The sequence below is a fragment of the Syngnathus floridae genome, chromosome 12 (genome assembly GCF_059516105.1).
Source record: "Syngnathus floridae isolate MCC-2025c chromosome 12, RoL_Sflo_1.0, whole genome shotgun sequence".
Lineage (NCBI taxonomy): Eukaryota > Metazoa > Chordata > Actinopteri > Syngnathiformes > Syngnathidae > Syngnathus > Syngnathus floridae.
The window spans coordinates 10,988,720-11,015,000 of NC_142424.1; the positions used below are offsets into that span (position 1 = coordinate 10,988,720).

Genomic DNA, 26,281 nt, shown 5'->3' on the forward strand with positions numbered 1-26,281 from the left:
CATTTGTTGGATTCTGTCCACAATTTAGGGAGCGCGTCATCTGCGCCTCACGGCAAAAGCCTTTGCCAATCACCTGTTATTCAATTTACTCACTGCGTGCTCGTTTGATTTGTTCAGATTTAGGAAAATGCAAAGACACTGAAGCAGAAATTAGACTTAGACAGATTGGTTGAGTTCAATCACAATTCATGTTCAAAAAGCTCTGTTTTCAGGAAAGTGCAATACAGCGCTGGGCCCTTCAAGAGCGAAAAGTCTCCATTCAGAAAAGGCAAAGTCCAAGGTTGTTAGATCAGTTTTATATTCAGTAGCACATTGTGGGCTGGGATTGATGGGCGATGAGTCTTCGGGGTGGGGCAAGTTCGAAGGAGAGTCTGCTTCCATGGGAGTGGTGCTGGTTATGGGCGATTCGGTGTGTTGGTGGGGGGCTGTTGGTGTGTGTGTGTGGAGGGGGCTGTTGTCTTCCATCCCGTCTCTCGGCCTTGGCGATCATCTTTGGCCGAGTTCTCGGGTGGCTCCTTCTGGCACCCACTGGTTTTATCTCCACGTGACCTTCCTGTGAACATTCTTCTCCAATCTTGGACATACACTGTCGTACCGCATTCAACCGTATCTTTGCTTTGTTAGGCAAACTATTTCCCTCTGTGCAGAGCGTTCAGTAGTAATCAAAAACTGGCGTCTAGCATTAGTCAAAACATAAGATACAATCAAGTACTGAACGGTCAAGACGACTCTGGCCGTGTCCATGATTCAGAGAAAAAACATCAGGCATGCATTCCACAGTTCCTTAAGGGTCATTAAGGTATTTGGGCAATATATCAAAAGTCATTTGTTATTTCAAAGTCCTCAGAAATATATATATCAGATCATAAAGTTATAAAAACCTTTCTCATCACCACTTATCAAAAATGTCTAGTTATGTCTTCTTTATTGATTTGGTGTGTAGGTATAATTATATGCTTCAAATGTTTCTTTTATTTATTTCATATGTGAATATACTTGTCTGCTTATGTACTTTATTCAATGAGGTTTGAGCATATCTGTTTTTGTAGCTAGGCAGGACTTTTTGTATTTCGACCTCATTCCTTCAGTATCTTTGTAGCCTAAACATTTTTAAGGGAATCTAGGCGGATGGATGTTACTTTTATTTAGTGTCTTCATGTTTTTATTTTATTTCATTTTTGAAGGAGTCATCACTTTATTGTGATAATTTGTTTACTCTCCTCTTTCTATTTTAGCTCTCCCAGCAGTTTCAGTAACTGTTTGTCATGAAGCAAAAACACTGAATGGTAAGTGTATTTTCGCTTCCGTTATCTCTATGTCCCTGTATTTTTATATTATTATTGTATACCGTATTTTTCGGACTAAAAGTCGCTCCGGAATATAGGTCGCATTAACCGTAAAATGCACAATAACGTGAAAAAAAAACCCATATAAGTCGCTCCGGAGTATAAATCGCATTTTGGGGGAAATTTATTCGACACAATCCAACACAAGGAACAGACATGAACGAGCAACAACAGGCTAAATGGTAGGTATGCTAATGTGACATAAACACAAACGAAGAGCTGAGAACGGGCCTGACGTAACATTCAGAGTTATTCAAATAACAATTACATAAATAACACGTTTATAAAACCACTTGTGTCACTCCAATTCATTAAATTCATCGATCGTCCTTTATGCCGGGTGCGCGCTGCTGACGGCGGTTGCACTTCAAAATATTCCACTGGCCCATATAACGATATGTAAATTATGTATCAAATAACTATCATATAAGCAATATTACCGTATTTTCCGGACTATAAGTCGCTCCGGAGTATAAGTCGCACCAGCCATAAAATGCCCCAAAAAGTGAAAAAAAAACATATATAAGTCGCTCCGAAGTATAAGTCGCATTTTGGGGGCAATTTATTCGACAAAATCCCACGCCAAAAACAGTCATGAACGAGCAACAACAGGCTAAACGATAGCAACAACAGGCTAAACGATAGGTATGCTAACGTGACAAACACAAACAAAGAGCTGAGAACGGGCCTGACGTAACGTATAGAGTGATTAAGGACAACTATTACATGAATAACATGTTTATAAAACCATCAGTGTCACTCCAATTCATTAAATAGCAACAACAGGCTAAACGATAGGTATGCTAACGTGACAAACTCAAACAAAGAGCTGAGAACGGGCCTGACGTAACATAGAGTGATTAAGGACAACTATTACATGAATAACATGTTTATAAAACCATCGGTGTCACTCCAATTCATTAAATAGCAACAACAGGCTAAACGATAGGTATGCTAACGTGACAAACTCAAACAAAGAGCTGAGAACGGGCCTGACGTAACATAGAGTGATTAAGGACAACTATTACATGAATAACATGTTTATAAAACCATCGGTGTCACTCCAATTCATTAAATAGCAACAACAGGCTAAACGATAGGTATGCTAACGTGACAAACTCAAACAAAGAGCTGAGAACGGGCCTGACGTAACATATAGAGTGATTAAGGACAACTATTACATGAATAACATGTTTATAAAACCATCGGTGTCACTCCAATTCATTAAATAGCAACAACAGGCTAAACGATAGGTATGCTAACGTGACAAACACAAACAAAGAGCTGAGAACGGGCCTGACGTAACATATAGAGTGATTAAGGACAACTATTACATGAATAACATGTTTATAAAACCATCGGTGTCACTCCAATTCATTAAATCCATCGATCGTTCTTTGTCAACAATGGGTGCGCACGGCTGAGGGCGTTTGCACTTCAAAATATTCCACAGGCTCATATAACGATTGATAAACTATATTTCAAATAACTATAATACAAGCCAATATTATTATCAAACCATCCGTGCACTTTAATTCCATTAAATCCATCGATCAAATTCCTCGTCCTTTGTCAACATCGCCGCGCGTGCGCCCTGACGTCAGCCTCGTCTTTATTCCACAGATCTACTATATAACTATATTGGAGCGTTAACAAAGTACAAGGATAGACGTGGGTTTGGTAAACATTAAACAAAACAAACTTCCAAGCGTGTGGCGGCGTGGACTTCCAGACAGACCGGGCGTGCGTAATGGCCATGTCCGAGCCCCGCGCACCGTTCGCGGACAGCTACTCGGCCGAGCGCCGGCCCCCGACTCAGTGGAGTAGGACCGGGCGTGCGTAAAAGCCATAATAGTTTTTCAAACCTTCTATGTCACTCCAAATCCTTAATTCCTTCAAACTCTTTGTCCTCCGTGTCACTTAGAAATGATCACCGCTAATGATGCCGGTAGTCCTTATGTGGGCACGTTTGTATGTAAACAACCGCCGCGCCGCGCTACTGACGTCACTTGAAATAGTAATCCATTGGTACATCACGGTTCTCCAAACTTTCTTTCTGCTGCTCGATTACTGTTTTCAGCTGCATATTTTACAACTTGAAGTTTGTAACCTGCAAAATACAAGTTTCTTTTTGGTGCCATTTTTCTTAAGCCCACCCAGTTGATGAGTCACGGCCAACGGTGAAATTTAGAGCGCCCTCATCCAGGTTCGTCTGAAAATACAATTTTTTTGGGTTGTTTTATCAAAGTCAAAGTCTGCTTTATCGTCGATTTTTTTTTTTTTTTTTTTTTTTTTTTTTTTTTTTTATTATATACTAAGACACACAAAGAGATTGAAATTACGTTCCCACTATCCCTCGGTGAGATAGTACACATATGCATACAAGCAACACAAAAAACCCAAGAAGGCACAAACAATAAATAAATAAGAGTGTTGAATAAATGATAAATAAACAAATAATAATAAATAATAATAATAAATATAAGAGGAGCAAAAATGGAGCAAGTGTACATACAGCAGACAGTGGACTTGGATATGGTGCTTTAAAGTGTTAATTGCTTTATTTGATGTTTTCTCTATTTTTTATGTTTTGAATATGTTCAAGATAAAGATATAAAAGCATGTGAAGTAATCAACTATACTAAAAATAACATGGGAAGTGGTCAACTATACTTGTAAGTGATGTCTTAATGATCAAGTAAAAATTTGTGAAAAAAAAACATATATAAGTCGCTCCTGAGTATAAGTCGCCCCCCCACCCAAACTATGAAAAAAAATGCGACTTATAGTCCGGAAATTACGGTATTATCAAATCATCTGTGTCACTCCAAATCATTAAATCCATCGATCGTCCTTTATGTCAACAATGTGCGGGTGCGGCCGGGTACGCGCTGCTGACGGTGCTTGCACTTCAAAATATTCCACAGGCCCATATAACGAGATATAAATTATATATCATATAACTATTTTATAAGCAATAATATTATTAAACCATCTGTGTCACTCCAAATCATTAAATCCATCCATCCATCCATCCATTTTCTGAACCGCTTAGTCCCCACGGGGGTCGCGGGCGTGCTGGAGCCTATCCCAGCCGTCATCGGGCAGTAGGCGGGGGACACCCTGAACTGGTTGCCAGCCAATCGCAGGGCACACAGAGACAGACAACCAATCGCACTCACACTCACACCTAGGGACAATTTGGAGTCTTCAATCGGCCTACCAAGCATGTTTTTGGAATGTGGGAGGAAACCGGAGTGCCCGGAGAAAATCCACGCCGGCCCGGGGAGAACATGCAAACTCCACACAGGGAGGGCTGGAGGTAGAATCAAACCCGCACCCTCCTAACTGTGAGGCGGACATGCTACCCAGTGCGCCACCGAGCCGCCCATCGATCAAATTCCTCGTCCTTTGTCAACAACGCCGCGCGTGCGCCCTGACGTCAGCCTCGTCGTTATTCCACAGATCTAGTATATAACTATATTGTAGCGTTAACAAAGTACAAGGAAAGACGTGGGTTTGGTAAACGGCTCTTTATTTAACAAAACAAGAGTTCAACGAGTCAACAACTACTGAACTGTAACGATAAAAACATACAAGTTGCTACACGAAATAAAACATATCAAATAACTATAACACAAATAGTTCACTGCCACACGGCCCCAAGCACCGGCATCGACTTCCAGGCGTGTGGCGGTGTGGACTTCCATCCCCGAAGGTGGCACTTCCAGCCACGGAGGTGAAAAAGAGCTCCATAGGACCGGGCGTGCGTAAAAGCCATGTCCAAGCCCCATCCACCGTCCCCGGACAGCCAACCGGCCGAGCGCCGGCCCCCGACTTCCATCCATGGAGGTGAAAGAGAGCTCCGTAGAGTAGGACCGGGCGTGCGTAAAAGCAATAATAGTTTTTCAAACCTTCTGTCTCACTCCAAGTCATTAAATCCTTCAAACTCTTCGTCCTCCGTGTCACTTAAAAACAAAGCCACTAATGATGCCGGTAGTACGTGAGGCCCTTCGTCATCTTCGTCATCCCGTGATCGAATCTTTGTCCTTTATGTAAACAACCGCCGCGCCGCACCGTTGACGTCACTTGAAATTCAAATTACAGTAATCCCTTGCTACATCGCAGTTCGTTTATCGCGGTTTCAAATTTTATTTTATTCTTTTTTAATTTTGAAAATCACATATAAGTCACTCCTCAGTATAAGTCGCCCCCCCACCCAAAGTATGGAAAAAAACGCGACTTATAGTCAGAAAAATATGGTATTTATATTTTTATATGTACATGGGACTCTTTTTTTTTTTCAAAGTCAAAGTCAAAGTCAGCTTTATTGTCAATTTCTCCACATGCAAAAGACACACAAAGAAACCAAAATTTCGTTCCCCCCAATCCCACGGTGACAAGACATGGCCCACAATAGACAATCAAGTAAAAAAGTAAACAACAGCGTGCTGAATAAATAATGAATAAATAACACAACAAATAAATAAATAAGAGGAGCAAAAAAGGAGCAAGTGAGCGTACAGCAGACATTCCATTTGCGGACCAGGAGAGGTCCTCACTGATGTGCACCCTCAGGAACTTGGTGCAGCTCACCCTCTCCACCACAGCACCGTCGATGATCAGCGGCAGGTGTTTTATGTGACCCTTCCGGAAGTCAACAACGATTTCCTTGGTCTTGTCTACGTTCAGCAGGAGGTTGTTGTCCCTGCACCACGTGGTCAGAAGGTCAACTTCCGACCTGTACCGAGTCTCGTCGCCCTTCATGATGAGACCCACCAGAGTCGTGTTGTTAGCAAACTTCACTATGCGGTTGTCGCTGTAGGTCGCAGTGCAGTCATGCGTCAGCAGGGTGAAGAGCAATGGACTGAGCACGCAGCCCTGGGAGGCCCCCGTGCTCAGCGTGATGCTGGCGGAGATTTTGTCGCCAACCCGCACCACCTGAGGCCTCTGACAGAAGAAGTCCAGGAGCCAAAGTCAAAAAGTCAAAGTCAGCTTTATTGTCAATTTCTCCACATGCCAAAGACACACAAAGAAACCGAAATTTCGTTCCCCCCTATCCCACGGTGACAAGACATGGCTCACAACAGACAAACAAGTAAACAAGTACAACAAAAGCGTGCTGAATAAATAACGGATAAATAACACAACAATAAATAAATAAATAAGAGGAGCAGAAAAAAAAGGAGCAAGTGCGCGTACAGCAGACATTCCCGAAAATAGCGCAACAGTGCCGCACGCTACGCAGAAGGGGGTAGCGAGTTCAGGGCCCTAACAGCCTGGAGAAAGAAGCTGTTGGCGAGTCTGGTGGTGCGGGAGCGCAGGCTCCTGTACCTCTTCCCAGAGGGCAGAAGGTCAAACAAAGAGTGAGCCGGGTGACTCACATCTCTGGCAATCGAGGTTGCCTTGCGGGCGAGATGGGAGGTGTAAATGACCTTCAGGGAGGGGAGCGAAGCACCAATAATCTTACTAGCCGTATTCACTATGCGCTGCAGGGCCTTCAAGTTCTGTTCAGTGCAGTTACCACCCCAGACAGCGATGCAACTGGTGAGGACACTCTCAATGGTGCCACAGTAGAATGTAGACAGGACTGCCTGAGGAGCACATGCACGCCTGAGCTTCCGCAGGAAATACAGGCGGCGCTGAGCTTTCTTTGCCAGTGACGAGGTGTTTGCGGACCAGGAGAGGTCCTCACTGATGTGCACCCCCAGGAACTTGGTGCAGCTCACCCTCTCCACCACAGCACCGTCGATGATCAGCGGCAGGTGTGTTGTGTGACCCTTCCGGAAGTCAACGATTTCCTTGGTCTTATTGACGTTCAGCAGGAGGTTGTTGTCCCTGCACCACGTGGTCAGAAGGTCAACTTCCGACCTGTACCGAGTCTCGTCGCCCTTCGTGATGAGACCCACCAGAGTCGTGTCGTCAGCAAACTTCACTATGCGGTTGTCGCTGTAGGTCGCAGAGCAGTCATGCGTCAGCAGGGTGAAGAGCAATGGACTGAGCACGCAGCCCTGGGGGGCCCCCGTGCTCAGCGTGATGCTGGCGGAGAGTTTGTCGCCAACACGCACCACCTGAGGCCTCCAACAGAGGAAGTCCAGTAGCCAGTTGCAGAGGGAGGTACTGAGGCCCAGCTCGTCGAGTTTGGAGATGAGTCGCTGCGGCACAATGGTGTTGAAGGCAGAGCTGAAGTCCACAAACAGCAACCTCACATATGAGTCCTTTCTCTCCAGGTGGGTGAGGGCCGAGTGGAGGGCAGAGCAGATGGCATCCTCAGAGGACCGTTTGGCACGGTACGCAAACTGGAAAGGGTCAATGGTAGGGGGGAGAACGGATTTGATGTGCTCCATGACAAGCCGCTCAAAGCACTTCATGATGATGGGCGTCAGTGCCACGGGGCGGTAGTCATTGAAGCAGGACGGTGCAGGTTTCTTCGGCACAGGAACGATGGTGGCAGCCTTGAAACACGAGGGGACGATGGCTTGCTGCAGGGAAACGTTAAAGATGTCCGTGAAGACACCCGACAGCTCCCCAGCGCAGTCCTTCAGCGCTCGACCCGGGATGTTGTCAGGGCCCGCCGCCTTACGAGTGTCAATAGCGGCAAGCGCCCTCCTCACTCCGTCGACAGAGAGGCGCAGGGGCTGCTCGTGTGGGGGGGGAGTGGTCTTCAGCGGGCAAGTGCTGTTCTGGGCGACGAAGCGAGCAAAGAAGCGATTAAGATCGTTCAGCAGACGGACGTCGCCCTCACAGCTCCTCAGCGCAGGCTTGTAGTCCGTGATGGTCTGAATGCCCTGCCAAAGGCTCCGTGCGTCCTTGCTGTCCTTGAAGTGGGTGGAGACCTTGCACGAGAACGCCTTTTTCGCTTCTTTGATGCCTCGGGACAGGTCGGCCCTCGCTGTCCTCAAGCCAGCCTCATCCCCCGCTCTGAAAGCCTTGTCCCTGGCCCTCAGCAGTCTGAGGACAGCCCCTGTCAGCCACGGCTTCCAGTTCGCGCGAGTGACGACGGATTTTGAGCGAGTCACATCATCGATGCACTTCGCGATGTAAGAGGAAACAGAGTCAGTATACTCCTCTATGTCCGTCCGATCGTTGTAGGTGGCCGCCTGCTTAAAGAAGTGGTGGTGTCGAAGCAGTCACGAAGTACATCGGAGGCACCCTCAGGCCACACCCGAACCCGCCTCCGAACCGGCCTGGATGCCTTTACCAATTGTCTGTATGCGGGCAAAAGTGAAACGGTGAGATGGTCAGAAAGCCCAAGATGGGGGAGGGGGGTGGCTTTGAAAGCTCCCTTTTCCGCAGAGTAGACTAGGTCCAGGAAGCTGTCTCCACGTGTCGGAAAAGTAACATGTTGGTGAAGCCTCGGGAAAACAGACTTCAGGTTGGCATGATTAAACTCTCCAGCGAAGATGGTGAAACCATCAGGGTGCGCTGTCTGTTGTTCACTGACAGCCTGGTACAGTTCACCAAGCACCGCGATCCTGTCGCCTTCGTTGTTGGAAGGCGGGATGTACACCGCGACTAGCAGAATCGCGGTAAATCCCCTCGGCAGGTAAAAAATTTGTAGCCATAGGCTAATTTTCAATTGTCCCCAAGCAAATCACAGAAACACACAACATTCAAAAAATAATTAGCCTGCTTAAAACATCCATCCATCCATACATACATACATACATCTTCTTCCGCTTATCTGGGGTCGGGTCGCGGGGGCAGCAGCTTTAGGAGGTACTCCCAGACTCCTCTCTCCCCAGCCACTTCATCCAGCTCATCCCGGGGGATCCCAAGGCGTTCCCAGGCCAGCTGAGAGACATAGTCTCTCCAGCGCGTCCTGGGTCGTCCCCGGGGTCTCCTACCGGTGGGACATGCCCAGAACACCTCCCCAGGGAGGCGTCCAGGAGGCATCCTGATAAGATGCCCGAGCCACCTCATCTGGCTCCTCTGAACGTGGAGGAGTAGCGATTCTACTCCGAGTCTCTCCCGGATGACCGTGCTTCTCACCCTATCTCTAAGGGAGATCCCGGACATCCTGCGGAGAAAACTCATTTCGGCCGCTTGTATCCGGGATCTCGTTCTTTCGGTCACGACCCATAGCTCGTGACCATAGGTGAGGGTAGGAGCGTAAATCGACCGGTAAATTGAGAGCTTTGCCTTTTGGCTCAGCTTTCTCTTCACCACAACAGACCGGTACAGGGTCCGCATTACTGCCGACGCTGCACCGATCCGCCTGTCGATCTCGCGCTCCATCCTCCCCTCACTCGTGAACAAGACTCCAAGATACTTGAACTCCTCCACTTGGGGCAGGATCTCATCCCTGATCCGGAGAGGGCATGCCACCGTTTTCAGATCGAGGACCATGGACTCGGACTTGGAGGTGCTGACCCTCATCCCGACTGCTTCACACTCGGCTGCGAACCGTTCCAGCGAGATCTGAAGATCACGGCCTGAAGAAGCCAACAGCACCACGTCATCTGCAAAAAGCAGAGACGCGATGCTGTGGTCCCCAAACCGGACCCCCTCAACGCCTCGGCTACGCCTAGAAATTTTGTCCATAAAAATTATGAACAGAATCGGTGACAAAGGGCAGCCTTGGCGGAGTCCAACCCTCACTGGGAACGAATCCGACTTACTGCCAGAAATGCGGACCAGACTTTGGCATCGTTGATACAGGGACCGAACCGCCCTTATCAGTTGGCTCGGCACCCCGTACTCCCGAAGCACCCTCCACAGAACCTCCCGAGGGACACGGTCGAACGCCTTGTCCAAGTCCACGAAACACATGTGGACTGGTTGGGCGAACTCCCATGCACCCTCGAGGATCCTGCCGAGGGTGTAGAGCTGGTCCACTGTTCCACGGCCAGGACGAAAGCCACACTGCTCCTCCTGAATCCGAGGTTCGACCTCCCGACGGACCCTCCTCTCCAGCACCCCTGAATAGACCTTACCAGGAAGGCTGAGGAGTGTGATTCCCCTGTAATTGGAACACACCCTCCGGTCCCCCTTCTTAAAGAGGGGAACCACCACCCTGGTCTGCCAATCCAGAGGCACTGTCCCTGATGTCCACGCAACGTTGTAGAGGCGTGTCAGCTGCTTGAACTGCTTAAAACAAGCAAACAAAAAACTGCGTAAACTAGCAGAATGTTTGTTGTTTCCAAGCTGGTCTTGCTGGTTTTACCAACTACCATTAGGGTAACAACAACATGTTGGTCTTGCATGATGGCTCTGTGGATTTGGCTCACAAGCCGAGGTTCGGCTGTTCAAATCTTGGCTGTTTTGTATTAGTTTTGCTGTTCCTAACTAGTGACACCAGCAAGATTAGCATGAAAACCAACCAAAACAATCCTGATCTATGCTGTTGCTGCCAAGGAAATTGTAGCAATTTCTATTCACCCACAGAATAACTTCCATATATTACTGTACTGACTACATTGATTTTGATTTGATTGGTTTATTCCGGCAAGTACATTAACAACACACTTATTACAGATTCATCTCACATTTGTTTGACATGACATTGACAATTGAACAGATTATTGTGCATAAAATTACGCTGACATGTTTTGGAGAGAACTACCATTAGACTGAGAATCAACTAATACCCAGTAAGATCAGCAACTTTAGAAAAGGTGTTAAATGTGGGCTCATTGTGCTAACCTAAGGTTACTTGTACATATATGCAAACATCCACGAGACCTACAATAAAGCATTTGATGAAATCAATAGAAGTCTTTTACAAACCGGATTCGGTTGAAGTTGGGAAATTGTGTAAAATATGAATAGAAACAAAATAAAATGATTTGAAAATCCTTTTTGTTGGAATAATTTTAAGTGAAGCTTCCGCCTGCCAGACCTGGAGGCCTCGCCTTTACGAGTTTATCTTTCCTTTTATCTAGGTTCTTCCTTTTTAGTGATAGGGATGTCTTTTGATCCCTGTCAGCCATTTGTATCCTTCCTGTCCTTATGTTGTCTGTGTGTTTTGGTTCCCGTAAGAGGCCTTCACTAACAATGAGCAGGGCTTATTTGCATAGGTGACATGTTCTTTGTTTGATTCACAGGAACTTCATTCCTTTTCATTTAGATGTAGGTTTGGTTCATAGATTGTAGTTTATCAGACCTGTTTTTCTTTGTTAAGGGTTACATACAGTTAGAAGTAGTTGCATAAAAGTTATCCCATATTTACTCAATGTTTGTTTAAGGAACTGCATACCGGTTACCTCACGTTTGTTTAATGTGTGTTGAAGTGTTTAGGACAAGTTACTTATTATTATTATGTGTTAATTTACCAAGTAGATAAAGTTAGCAGAGGTCTAGTTGCATTTGTTCCACAGCAAAGCGGCAATCAACGTGCTTCAAGGTATTTGACCACAGTCGAGGACGAGTCAGCCAACTGTGAGGGAAGACGGCTGGGGATGGCCTCTGCGGGGGGTCACGAGCCAACAGCGAAGTGCTAATTCACACCACACTACATTCTTTTGCTAATCAGCGTTGCTACAGACACAATTCCCCCTCCCTTTAGTGTAGCAACGCCTCTGTAACCAGGGCAACCATAACATTAAAAAGAGGGGCACGTGGAGGAAGGACTCAGAACTGATGGAGGTTGTAACTGAGATTGCTTTCTCTATCGTTCTCCTCGCGAGTAAACCAGTTCTGGTTGTCTTCTCCTCTTCATTCCAGCGAGTGATTTAATGTCTAATCGTATTTAGACCCAACACTTTTCAACCTATATTAAATTGAATACACTACAAAGACAACATATTTAATGCTTAAACTCATAAACTTTATTTTTCAACTAATAATTAACTTAGAATTTCATGGCTGCAACACGTGCAGTAGAAGCTGGGAATGGGCATGTTTACCACTTCGTTACATCACCTTTCCTTTTAAAGCGTATGTAAAGGCACCTTTAACATGCTTTAAAAACCACTCAGAATGTTCGATGATATTCACCTGCATCCAAATAATTATATAGAATTTGAAATAAAATTGCATTCGTGAGCCAAACGCAGTCAATTTGTGTGTATTTCTCGGTCTTCCCTGCCCCTGTCATGAACCGCTCCATTCTGGATCACGTGGTACGGTGACGCAGATGATAGGACTCTCTCCATTGTTTCCCGATTTGATAGCGCGAAGAACCACACATTTTCCTGGTGTTTTGTCTCCAATACGTCACATATAAGCTTTATTTAGTTTACAAATTGGTGTTTAAACGTCTGTTCCACGATGGTGAAGGTTTGTGTTGTCAAATTTTGTAGCAATACGCACAAAACCCACAGTTTACATCGTTTCCCAGCAACGGAATCTATACGACGACAATGGGTTCGTTTTGTCCAACCAAAACGAGCCAATTTTAAGACCCCGTGGCCAGACTCTCAAGCTGTCATTTCTGGAGCTCATTTCACTCCGTAATGTTATCAGGGGTCAATGATGGAGCATCTTGGCTTCAAAACTAAGAAAGTTCAATTTAAAATGACACTTTCGAAGTACCCAAAGTTAAACTTGCAAAAGAAAAACCAGAACAAATAAAACTTACACAAGAAGAGACACTTGACAGCTGTCAGTGTCAAATGCAAAATACAAACAAGGACCATGTGAAAATTAGGTCAATGCAATCTCCGGTTAGAATTTTTTTTTTTTTCTTCCATTTTGCACGTAAGTATTAACAAGTAGAATAGTTTTAAATTATTCACAATTATTTAGGCAGTTAATTATGGGATATTTTGTTACGAACCAGTCAGTATTTCCAAGCCGATCCGCATTTTCCTGACCATGGCCCTGCCCACGACCACGATGATCGCCATTTTCGGTTTAATTTTCTCCCGCTGGGGTACTTCTCACCGGTTCAAATTGGTACCCTTGTACCCCAGGAAAGAAATCATACTCTTCTTCATTTTCATCTGAAAGTAAAGAATCATCTGAGGGAGATTCGTCAGACGACATCGCTTCCGCTGCTGTATCCGCCATTAGGTTAACATGGACTAAGTAACTCGGGAACGCTCGGCGTCCTATAATCTCTGTCACAGTCACTTCGGCAATTTCCGGGATGAACTTCAACAATCACATACAAACTGTTGATATTTCATCGATCACTCCTCAATTCGCAATTTTATTAAAAAATTAACAACAGTTTCCTAAAATACAAGTCCATCTTTATCAAATACATTTTGGGACCCCATAGTGCCTTTACATGCTCTTTAATAACACTCAATAAACGTTTTGGAAGAAAGGAGACTAATTCTCTTAGCTTCTCATGTGGAATTCTTTCCCATTCTTGCTTGATGAACCGCTTCAGTTGTTCAACAGTCCGGGGTCTTCCCTGTCGTATTTTACGCTTGTCAATGTACCACACATTTTCAATGGGAGACAGGTCTGGACTGCAAACGGGCCAGGGGAGAACCTGGACTCTTTTACTTCAAAGCCACGCTGTTGTAACACGTGCAGAATGTGGCTTGTCATTATCTTGCTGAAATAAGCAGCGGCGTCCATGAAAAAGATGTCGCTTGGATGGCACCATATGTTGCTCCAATATCTGTATACCGTATTTGCCGGTGTATAGGTCGACTCGGTGTATAAGTCGACCCCCTAAAATTCGACGGAAATTTACGATTTTATGATATATCCTTTGTATAAGTCGAGCTCAATTGTTGCATTATATTAAACTTCAAAATTCAATCAGAAATATGCGAAATTTATTGACGAAATGTGTTCAAATTCCGGGAGGCCGTGCGCACGCGCCAAGTGGCCGAAAATAGCCCCCGCCGAGCGGATCGGCTGTTTATAAGCAATGCGGAGGAGATCGCGGAGCCTCATTTGACTTCCAGCGGCCGGCGAGCTCGCACACCCGCCCCGCACATCCGGGAGGCCGTGCGCACGCGCCAAGTGGCCGAAAATAGCCCCCGCCGAGCGGATCGGCTGTTTATAAGCACCGCGGAGGAGATCGCGGAGCCTCATTCGACTTCCAGCGGCCGGCGAGCTCGCGCACCCGCCCGGCACATCCGGGAGGCCGTGTGCACGAGCCAAGTGGCCGAAAATAGCCCCCGCCGAGCGGATCGGCTGTTTATAAGCACCGCGGAGGAGATCGCGGAGCCTCATTCGACTTCCAGCGGCCGGCGAGCTCGCGCACCCGCCCGGCACAACCGGGAGGCCGTGCGCACGCGCCAAGTGGCCGAAAATAGCCCCCGCCGAGCGGATCGGCTGTTTATAAGCACCGCGGAGGAGATCGCGGAGCCTCATTCGACTTCCAGCGGGCCGCACACTCGCGCACGCCGCCCGGTTCAAATTTTCTAAGTGCAACGCACAATGAGATGCATGAGAAACGGCCTTGGTTACCATCACATTTGAAGCGATGAATACGAAGTTAAATTTTATGACTCGGTGTATAAGTCGAGGTCGATTTTTTTCTGTCGATTTTGGATCGAAAAAGGTCGACCAATACACCGGCAAATACGGTACACAGAAATGTAAATCACCCATGCCATGGGAACGACTGGCTTTTGAACTTTGCATTGATAACAGTCCGGATGGTCCGCTTCCTCTTTGGTCCGGAGGCACGACGTCCAGTGTTTCCAAAAACGATTTGAAAAGTGGACTCATCAGACCACACTTTTCCATTGTGCATCAGTCCATTTTACATGAGCACGCGCCCAGAGAACCCGGCGGCGTTTTCTTTGCATGGTAGAGTTTTAACCCGCATTTACCGATGTAGTGCCGAACTGTATTTACTGACAGTGGTTTTCTGAAGTTTTCCTGAGCCCATTTGGTGATATAAGGCAGTGCCGTATGAGGGATCGAAGGTCATTCAGTCTTGGTTTCCAGCTGTGGCGCTGACGTGCAGTGATTTCACCAGATTCTCTGAACTTTTTGATGATATTATCAAAAGTCAAAGTCAAAGTCAGCTTTATTGTCAATTTCTCCACATGCCAAAGACACACAAAGAAACCGAAATTTCGTTCCCCCCTATCCCACGGTGACAAGACATTGCCCACATTGGACATGGACCGTAGATGTTCAAATGCCTAAATTTCTTGCAATTTTGCTTTGAGAAATGTTGTTCTTTAACTGTTTAACTATTTTCTTACGCATTTGCGGACAAAGTGGTGAACCTCGCCCCATCTTTGCTTGTGAATGACTGAGCATGTTTGGGGAGGCTCCTTTTATACCCAATCACATGTGGGATGTTCCAAATAGGTGTTTGATGAACTTTTCGCAGCTTTCTCAGTATTTTATGTCACCTTTCCCAACTTCTACTGGACGTGTTGCAACCATGAAATTTTAAGTTAATTATTATTTGGCTAAAAACAATTAAGTTGATCAGTTTGAACATTAAATATATTGTCTTTGTAATGTATTCAATTGAATATGGGTTGAGAAGGATTTTCAAATCGTTGTATTTTGTTTTTATTTACATTTTACACAATTTCCCAACTTCAACCGAATTTGGTTTGTCGTAAATGGTGCAGTCGCTCAAAATTTTGGAGCCAAGGCTGAGATTCAATTATTATAGAATTAAAGATTACCAGATGGAAAAACACATTTAAATGTGGTATTGTTTCCACATTTTGCTATTCTACTACTTTTAAGTGGAAAAAAATACCTCCCCTCACCAAGATGAGAAAAACATCATCTTTATTTGCTTTGATTTCCAGCTGAAACAGCGTACCATGCATTAGAAGACGGAGGCGTAGTGGAGTACTGCACCACAACCGTAACCGATTCAACCCCTGCTGTGGTTGCAACGGTTGAGGGTCCAGTGGAGGTGTTGGCATCATCCTCAGCTTCCTCGCCACCGCCACCTCAGGCTCATGCTAAACCCCAAGAGTTGAAGAGCCGCATTGCCCTCAACTCAGCTCGTCTTCTACAGGAGCAGAGAGTCACCAATGTCCATATCCGACAGATTGCCCAGCACCTGGAGGGTCAGAACCAGTTGCTACAGATGATGCGTCACTCTCAGGAGGCCCAGGCATTTGCACAGGAGCGCCAAGCCCAGGCCTTGGAAGGAACTCAAGCCGCACTGCTGGCACTGGTGCAGATGCTCAGGCCAGCTCTAAAAGACCTCCGCAAATTCCTACAGAGTGGGAATGAGATCACAAACTTGCACAGCGCAGCAGCAGGAGTGACACCTGATGGGGGATTAATAGAGGAACAGAGCAAGCCAGCGACACCACCACCTGCTCCCCAGCACACAGAGGAAACACAATAGAATCCTTAATTTGATTGGCACCACAAAACTGACTCCACATTTTCCTGAGAAATCCCTGTACATAGACTTCAACAAGCCTTGAAAACATTTTATAAGTTGCCTTAGGAAGCGGATATGTATGATTTTAGCTTTGCATTAACATCAGGGGGGTTCAGAAAGCAGGTTCAACATACTCTGAGTCTATCCCTGAACTCTGAGTTGACTTACTCTACGATGGGAGACTCTGGGTATTCGGTTCCAGAAAGGCTGATCTGAGTTAGTTCAATCAACTCTGAGTATGTTCACCTGGAGTTATACACGTGCTCAACTCCTATAAAAAGCCATTATCAATCAAGCCCCGATATCACGAGTCACCATGACAACTGAGGAAAAACATCACCTTATTTTACTTTATTGGTCCTTATGCAGGCCTAAAGCGAGTGTGAACGTATTTTTTTGCCGCAAATCTAATACGGCTGCAGCAGCGAAGAAGAGAGAGACGTTATGGGAGGAAATTACTGCTCGATGTGCAAGTTTGAATGTACTATTTCATTGATGTAACATCTAACCATAAAATTGTAGCATAGCCTATAGTTATGAATTTAAGTAGGAATGAAATCTTAATTTTATTTAGGTGCAATTCAACAGGAGAAAGAAATGACTTGGAAGTGGCTCAAAATAAAACATAAAACATAAAAACATTAGTCAAAAAGGTAAGGCATGTTTTGCTAGGCTGTGATTGCACCTCACTTTGATTTTAATTTTATTATTTTAAATGGACTCACACTATTAAACAAGGTCAGTATTAATTTAAACAAAAATATTAATTCAGTGGCTACTTCAAATATTTTAACCCCCAAACAAAATGTTTTCCAACGTCCTGAGTTAATTCTACACTTTGTGCAATAATACTTGACACAAATGAAGTTATGTTTTATACCTATTATAGTCATTTAAAATGTGATGCTGTAGCTTATACCAACATTCATTAAAATACTATTTTAAAACAAACGCTGAGTTCTGCTCAGCCAACAGAAAAAAGTAATGCTCTGCTTCCCCGATATTATAAAGAAAATGTCGTTTGCAAAAAAACAGTGCCATGCATAAAGGTTGCACTGATGTTAGTGCTCGTTCGGGGTGAGTGGAAATCGTACTCATGATGCCCGCACACAAGACAGGTGAGTATACTACTACACCATCAGAATCCCACGACCAGCGAAGGTTATTGAGATATATTATACTGTTCAAAGAAAGCAGTTGCGCTCGAAAAGCTATCCATCCATCCATCCATCCATCCATCCATCCATCCATCCATCCATCCATCCATCTTCTTCCGCTTATCCGGGGTCGGGTCACAGGGGCAGCAGCTTCAGGAGGGACTCCCAGACCTCCCTCTCCCCAGCCACTTCATCCAGCTCATCCCGGGGGACCCCAAGGTGTTCCCAGGCCAGCTGAGAGACATAGTCTCTCCAGCACGTCCTGGGTCATCCCCGGGGTCTCCTACCGGTGGGACATGCCCGGAACACCTCCCCAGGGAGGCGTCCAGGAGGCAGCCGGATGAGATGCCCGAGCAACCTCATCTGGCTCCTCTCAACATGGAGGAGTAGCGACTCTACTCCGAGTCTCTCCCGGATGACCGACCTTCTCACCCTATCTCTAAGGGAGAGCCCGGACATCCTGCGGAGAAAACTCTTTTCGGCCGCTTGTATCCGGGATCTCGTTCTTTCGGTCACGACCCGTAGCTCGTGACCATAGGTGAGGGTAGGAGCGTAAATCGACCAGTAAATTGAGAGCTTTGCCTTTTGGCTCAACTCTCTCTTTACCACAACGGAACGGTACAGAGTCCGCATTACTGCCGACGCTGCACCGATCCGCCTGTCGATCTCACGCTCCATCCTCCCCTCACTCGTGAACAAGACCCCAAGATACTTAAACTCCTCCACTTGGGGCAGGATCTCATCCCCGATCCGGAGAGGGCATTCCACCCTTTTCCGATCGAGGACCATGGACTCAGATTTGGAGGTGCTGACCCTCATCCCGACCGCTTCACACTCGGCTGCGAACCGCTCCAGTGAGAGCTGCAGATCACGGCCTGAAGAAGCCAACAGCACCACGTCGTCTGCAAAAAGCAGAGACGCAATGCTAAGGTCCCCAAACCGGACCCCCTCAACGCCTCGGCTGCGCCTAGAAATTCTGTCCATAAAAGTTATGAACAGAATCGGTGACAAAGGGCAGCCTTGGCGGAGTCCAACCCTCACTGGGAACGAATCCGACTTGCTGCCGGAAATGCGGACCAAACTCTGACATCGATGATACAGGGACCGAACCGCCCTTATCAGTTGGCTCGGCACCCCGTACTCCCGAAGCACTCTCCACAGAACCTCCCGAGGGACACGATCGAACGCCTTCTCCAAGTCCACGAAACACATGTGGACTGGTTGGGCAAACTCCCATGCACCCTCGAGGATCCTGCTGAGGGTGTAGAGCTGGTCCACTGTTCCACGGCCAGGACGAAAGCCACACTGCTCCTCCTGAATCCGAGGTTCGACCTCCGGACGGACCCTCCGGTCCAGCACCCCTGAATATACCTTACCAGGGAGGCTGAGAAGTGCGATTCCCCTGTAATTAGAACACACCCTCCGGTCCCCCTTCTTAAAGAGAGGAACCACCACCCCAGTCTGCCAATCCAGAGGCACTGTCCCCAATGTCCACGCAATGTTGTAGAGGCGTGTCAGCCATGACAGCCCCACAACATCCAGAGCCTTTAAGAACTCCAGGCGGATCTCATCCACCCCCAGAGCCTTGCCACCGAGGAGTTTTTTAACTACCTCAGTGACTTCAACCCCAGAGATTGGAGAGCCCGCCTCAGAGTCCCCAGGCCCTGCTTCCAAAATGGGAAGGCGTGTCGGTGGAATTGAGGTCTTCGAAGTATTCTCCCCACCGACTCACGACGTCCCAAGACAAGGTCAGCAGCACGCCATCCCCACTGTAAACAGTGTTGATGTTGCACTGCTTCCCCCTCCTGAGACGCCGGATGGTGGATCAGAATTTCCTCGAAGCCGTCCGGAAGTCATTCTCCATGGCCTCGCCAAACTCCTCCCACGCCCGGGTTTTTGCCTCAGCCACCGCCGAAGCCGGGTTCCGCTTAGCCATCCGGTACTTGTCAGCTGCCTCCAGAGTCCCGCAGGCCAGAACGGCCCGATAGGACTCCTTCTTCAGCTTGACGGCATCCCTTACCGCCGGTGTCCACCAGCGGGTTCGGGGATTGCAGCCACGACAGGGACCAATGACCTTACGGCCACAGTTCCGGTTGGCCGCCTCAGCAATGGAGGCGCGGAACATGGTCCACTCGGACTCAGTGTCCCCCGCCTCCCCCGGGACGTGGGAAAAGCTCTGCCAGAGGTGGGAGTTGAAGCTCTTCCTGATGTTCCCAACAGACCCTCACAGAGCGTTTGGGTCTGCTAGGTCGGACCGGCATCTTCCCCCACCATCGGAGCCAACCCACCACCAGGTGGTGATCAGTTTACAGCTCCGCCCCTCTCTTCACCCGAGTGTCCAAAACATGCGGCCGCAAATCCGATGACACGACTACAAAGTCGATCATCGAGCTGCGGCCTAGGGTGTCCTGGTGCCAAGTGCACACATGGACACCCTTATGTTTGAACATGGTGTTAATTATTGAAAATCCGTGTCGAGCACAGAAGTCTAATAATAGAACACCGCTCCGGTTCAGATCGGGGGGGGGGGGGGGGGGGGGGCGTTCCTCCCAATCACGCCTTTCCAGGTCTCAGTGTCATTGCCCACTTGAGCAATGGAGTCACCCAGTAGAACGATGGAGTCCCCAGAAGGAGCGCTCTCCAGCACTTCCTCCAGGGACCCCAAGAAGGGTGGGTACTCTGAGCTGCCGTTTGGTGCATAGACACAAACAACAGTCAGGACCCGTCCCCCCACCCGAAGGCGGAAGGAGGCTACCCTCTCGTTCACCGGGGTGAACCCCAATGTGCAGGCGCCCAGCCGGGGGGCAATAAGTATACCCACACCTGCTCAACGCCTCTCACCGTGGGCAACTCCAGAGTGGAAGAGAGTCCAGCCCCTCTCGAGAGGGCTTGTACCGGAACCCAAACTGTGCGTGGAGGCAAGTCCGACTATGTCTAGTTGTAACTTTTCTGCCTCGCGCACCAGCTCGGGCTCCTTTCCAGCCAGAGAGGTGACATTCCATGTCCCAAGAGCCAGCTTCTGCAGCTGGGGATCAGACCACCAAGGTCCCTGCCTTTGGCCGCCGCCCAGCTCACACTGCACCCGACCCCTTTGGCCCCTCCCACAGGTGGTGAGCCCATGGGAAGGGGGACCCACGTTTCCTTTACGGGCTGTGCCCAGCCCCATGGGTGAAGGCCCGGCCACCAGACGCTCGCCTTCGAGCTCTGCCTCCAGGCCTGGCTCCAGAGGGGGGCCCCGGCGACCCGCGTCCGTGCGAGGGAAAATGAAGTCCATTTATTTTAGTCATCATAAGAGGCTTCTGTGAGCCGTGCTTTGTCCGGGCCCTCACCTTGGACCCGTTTGCCATGGGTGACCCTACCAGGGGCATGAAGCCCCCGACAACATGGCTCCTTGGATCATAGGGGCACGCAAACCCCTCCACCACGATAAGGTGACGATTCACAGAGGGGCGCTCGAAAAGCTATTCTTGTAGAAATAATAAAACATTTAATCTGGGTCGGAAGATTCACTTGCAACGTGAAGCGTTTCGAATTATTGCGGCTTCCATGTTAATCGGATTTTGAATTAACGGCTAATCCATGGATTAACCCGGGTTAACCCGTTTTCCCGGGTTAACTGCTTTCTTTGTGTGGGAGGCGACAGATTGAAACTCTGGGTCTCTTATAGTATACCTGCCAGCGAGCAGGTTATGTTCACAGAGTAAGTTACCACAGTGACTGACCCAGAGTTTAAGTTACCTCTCTTTCTGGAACAGATAACTCTGTTTCCCTCGTTTCCGTGGTAATTTACTCAGAGTTTTCACATAACACGCTTTCTGGAATACCCCCCAGATGACTGCGACTTTGGATTTGAATTGACATTTTTATCTACAATACCAGTGGTCATCTCCAACAAGTCTCTTCTTTACATGTTCATTAGTCACGAACAAACAATGAGAGGGAATAAATTTTGACAAAAGCTAGTGTTTTGATTAAATGAGAACAGTTCATCTCTACCAATCGGGAATGTATACACTGTGAATGTATACACTGTGATCAGTAGCTAAGCAGGTCTCGCATTGTTTTGTTTTTCAATTTTAATGAGATGAAAAAGTGACCGAACATGTCTTATAATATGCTGTTACATGGGTTACATTATAACCTACAGTAATTCTCGGAAAATTAGTCCTCAAATGGCTTTTGAAATGCCTTCTACAGGACTGTCTCAGAAAATTACAATACTGTGATAAAGTTCTTTATTTTCTGTAATGCAATTAAAAAAACAAAAATGTCATACATTCTGGATTCATTACAAATCAACTGAAATATTACAAGCCTTTTATTATTTTAATATTGCTGATTATGGCATACAGCTTAAGAAAACTCCAATATACTGTCTCAAAACATTAGAATATTTCCTCAGACCAAGTAAAAAAAAATATTTATAACAGCAAAACAAAATCAAACATTTGTAAATGTCCATTAATGCACTCAGTACTTGGTTGGGAATCTTTTTGCACGGATTACTGCATCAATGCGGCATGGCATTGAGGCAATCAGCCTGTGGCATTGCTGAGGTTTTATGGCTGCCCAGGATGCTTCAATAGCGGCCTTTAGCTCATTTGCATTGTTGGGTCTGGTGTCTTTCAGCTTCTTCTTCACAATACCCCACAAATTCTCTATGGGTTTCAGGTCAGGGGAATTGACAGGCCAATCGAGGACAGTAATGCCATGGTCAGTACACCATTTACTGGTGGTTTTGGCACTGTGGGCAGGTGCCAGATCATGCTGGAAAATGAAATCATCATCTCCATAGAGCTTTTCAGCAGACGGAAGCATGTAGTGATCTAAAATCTCTTTGTACACAGCTGCATTTACTCTGGACTTGATGAAACACAGTGGATCAACACCAGCAGCTGACATGGCTCCCCAAACCATCGCCGACTGTGGGAACTTCACACTGGATTTCAAGCAACTTGGATTTTGCTCCTCTCCAGCCTTTCTCCAGACTCTGGCGCCTTGACTTCTAAATGAAATACAAAACTTGAAAAGAGGACTTTGGATCACTCTGCAACTTTCCAGTGCTTCTTTTCCATAGCCCAAGTCAGACGCTTCAGAAGTGGCTTGACCATGGGAATACGGCTATCGTCGGCCATTTCTGTGAACAGTGGCGTTTGATACCTGGACTTCAGCTTCAGTCCACTGTCTTTGAAGCTCCCCCAAATTCTGGAAGTGACTCTTCTTCACAATGCTGTTAAGGCTGTGGTTATCTCTCTTGGTTGTGCAGCGTTTCCTGCCACATTTCCCCCTTCCAACAGACTTTTTGTGGCTGTGCTTTGAAACTGCACTTTGTGAACAGCTTGCTCTTTGAGAAATTTCTTTTTGTGTCTTACCCTCCTGATGGAGGGTGTCAGTGATGGTTCTCTGGACAGCAGTCAGATCAGCAGTCTTCTCCATACTTATGATTTAGTTTACTGAACCAAGCTGAGTGTTTTTCAAGGCTCAGGAAACCCTTGCAGATGTTTCGAGTTAATTAGATGATTCAAGTGATTATTTGAACACCCTACTAGTTTACTTTTTCATGATATTCAAATATTTTGAGATAGGATATTTGAGTTTTCTTAAGCTGTATGCCATAATCAGCAATATTAATATACTAAAAGGCTTGCAATATTTCAGTTGATTTGTAATGAATCCAGAATGTATGACATTTTAGTTTTTTTAATTACATTACAGAAAATAAAGAACTTCATCACAATATTCTAATTTTCTGAGACAGTCCTGTATATTGCATATCAAATAGCGTTGATGCTGTGCGGGAGCCTAACCCAGCTGATTTTGGGCAAGAGGTGCTCCCTGGACTGGTTGCCATACAACCAACCATTCATACTCACGTTCTCACCTAAGAACAATTTAGAGGCTTTAACAAACTTACCACACATGTTTTAGGAATGTGGGAGGAAGAGAACTCCACACAACACTGGGAGCAAGAACCACACAGGAAGCCTAGAACTGCATTTGTCATTACAATAATATTTTTAATTCCTATCATCTATTGCCTGTTAATGGAGCTCCATGAAAGAAAATTAAATTGTATAATTTTTGGAGTGAGATTAATAGAAGTTGGCCTTTACAATAGGTGCCATTGGCTTCTAGACATAGTGAAGTTTAGCTTTGGGCAAAGTGTCCATTAGGATTGCATATGCATTTATTTTCATGCATTTTCAACTCTCCCATAGGTACTCAAATGACATTATGTATCGCTGGAGATCGACATCGTTTGCCCATACACAAGAAAATGAAAACGCATGTGCAGCATTTATGCCATGATTTTGCGGTTAATTTGGAATTGAAATCAGTGATTGCGATTCGGGCCTCTCCTCAAACAACTTTTGCATGCGTAGCGGTACTTTGACTTTATGGACAGTCCCTAAACTCCCCGTGATACGTTCATGAACCTCCCTGGCCGGTAAGTGTTGCGGAGAGAAAAGGTCGTTTCGAGTCGAGCATTGGGAGTGACAAAATACCAAGTAGCAGTTGTCCTCAGCGGTGCCCACCTGCAACAGTATCACCGAGTGTGGAACAGCAGCCCGCCAGAACGGTGAGATTTCGTCGTCATATTTCAAACGAGTCGAGTGGGTGTGTTTGCGTGGCAGCTGTTTTCAAGATACTCCGAACCAACCAAACCGTTTAATTTTACGCCTCTTCTGCAAAACCAAGTCCGTAAAAGAACTAACAAGTGCAACGCCCCAAATGAATGAAATACCACAAATTAGTATGTGCGTTTTTGCTTCTTTTAAATTTCAGATGCTCAGTTTGCTGTATGTAGTAAGTGTATTTATTCTTATATTTCAGGTCAGACAACCGAGATGCATAATCCAAAAGCAAAGGAATTCGAAGCGCCGCTGTGACACCGAACACAATAATCTCTCATTTTCTGGATTTTTTTAAAATGCCAACAATGTCTTTTTTGATGAAAAAGAAGAAGTTCAAGTTTCAAGTGCATTTTACATTAGAGGAGCTTACGGCAGTACCTGTTGTCAACGGAGTGCTGTTCTGTAAGATCCGGTTGATCGATGGTGGAGACTTTGCCATTTTGTCATCCAGGTATATAAACACACTTTTACAGTACACACAAACGCACTCAGGTGAGGGCTAGTGTTGACTTTGGTCTTAGCAGGGTGGTGTTCTATAGTGTTGCTGCAGCTTTTTTCTTTTTCTTTATTTATTAACAAAGGAGAAAGTCGCAGATGTCTCTGCATGTGGTTCAGTTAACCTTTACACCTTTTTGTTTCCTGGTAAAGTTGCCTTAACTCTAGCTTTGGCTTTGAGTCATTCTGTTGTAGCATGCTGGTATCAATCGGGATGTCAAAAAGGCCCACTGGGAAAGCTGCAACGGGAGTTTACAGCAATAAGCTTCATGAGAGCACTTTTCTGGATTTCCATTATGTTTAAGTATTGTCTATTGCACAGGTGTCAAACTCAAGGCCCGGGGGCCAATACGGCCCGCCACATCATTTTATGTGGCCCGCGAAGACAAATTGTGCATCAAATTCGTGTGTCATTACTAGAATTGCAAATTGTCTTCACTTTTAATATATATATATATTTTTAATATTTGACCAGTTTTTACTCATCTGATTTGCAAACGAGTTATTTGTCAGTTTGTTTTGTAGCTTTTACTGTATATATTAGGTGCTCATACATTTATTTGGGTTGACAGTCATACTGGCCTCCGAAAGAAGCTATGAGTACGATGCGGCCCACGAAAAAAATGAGTTTGACACCCCTGGTCTATTGTTTATTGGTTTTGTGTGTACATGAAGTCAAGTCTGAGAAAGTGCTGAGTGTTAATGAAATGTACAATGAGCAAATTGAATAATGACACATTAACTACTTAAATTATATCACATCTCTGTTATTAAAAAAGGGGTAAGGCACAGTATTAACTCGTGTGTTGTAACACGGACGTGACTTTCTTCCTGATGAACTTATATGTTATTTATTTTAATGGTACTCGACTTTACTTTAAAAATATATAGTGACTATTGCTCACTGAGAGCCACTCAGAGACTCGTCAGTGAAACCAAGGTGTTCCCCATGACAACAAGAACTGTTGCACAACAAATAAAAAGAGACAGAGAGAAGTTGAAAACAATGCTTTTCCTTCCAAAACGTTTTTCAAGTATGTGTGAGACGGATTAGATGAATGTTTAGTAACATTTACCCAACTAGTACCTTAGTTTATCACTATTTGCCTGGTCAATCATATCTGACATGTATCTCTCTGCAAGAGGCCACAGATACACTTAAACAGTAACATACTGGAGGAGGGGAGAAAAAATTAGGAAAGGTTTTTTGATGGTTAGAAATGAATTACTGACTATTTAATAGATGTATTTCCGCAATGTTTCAGTCTTAACAACCCAACCATACTTGGGGACTCAGTCGATGTATTTCTGCAGTGTCTTAACAAGCTAACCCAGTGCTTCTCAATAATTTTCTGTGATGCCCCCGCCCCCCCGGGAGAAGAAAACATTTCGCGCCCCCCCAACGCCATGTTATTAACATTA

The 26,281-nt window shown here is 46.0% G+C and overlaps 2 protein-coding genes across 4 annotated transcripts in view; both read left to right on the top strand.

Moving 5' to 3' along the window:
• naif1 (nuclear apoptosis inducing factor 1) overlaps positions 1-20,260 on the top strand; it is a 37,168-nt gene extending 16,908 nt beyond the window's left edge. Inside the window, exons 2-3 of one of the 2 annotated variants that reach the window (XM_088391252.1) lie at positions 1,236-1,286; positions 15,980-20,260. In XM_088391252.1, the coding sequence (XP_088247378.1) occupies positions 1,236-1,286; positions 15,980-16,533 (605 nt within the window). In that variant the 3' untranslated portion in view covers positions 16,534-20,260. The remainder of the gene's footprint in view (positions 1-1,235; positions 1,287-15,979) is intronic. The other variant, XM_088391253.1, reaches the window with a different exon arrangement.
• A 3,202-nt stretch (positions 20,261-23,462) lies between these two features.
• Positions 23,463-26,281, top strand: part of LOC148390070 (early estrogen-induced gene 1 protein-like) — a 21,804-nt gene continuing 18,985 nt past the window's right edge. The window contains exons 1-2 of one of the 2 annotated variants that reach the window (XM_088391250.1): positions 23,463-24,309; positions 24,564-24,815. In XM_088391250.1, coding sequence (XP_088247376.1) covers positions 24,661-24,815 — 155 coding nt within the window. In that variant the 5' untranslated portion in view covers positions 23,463-24,309; positions 24,564-24,660. Of the gene's footprint in view, positions 24,310-24,329; positions 24,484-24,563; positions 24,816-26,281 lie in introns of those variants that run through there. The other variant, XM_088391251.1, reaches the window with a different exon arrangement.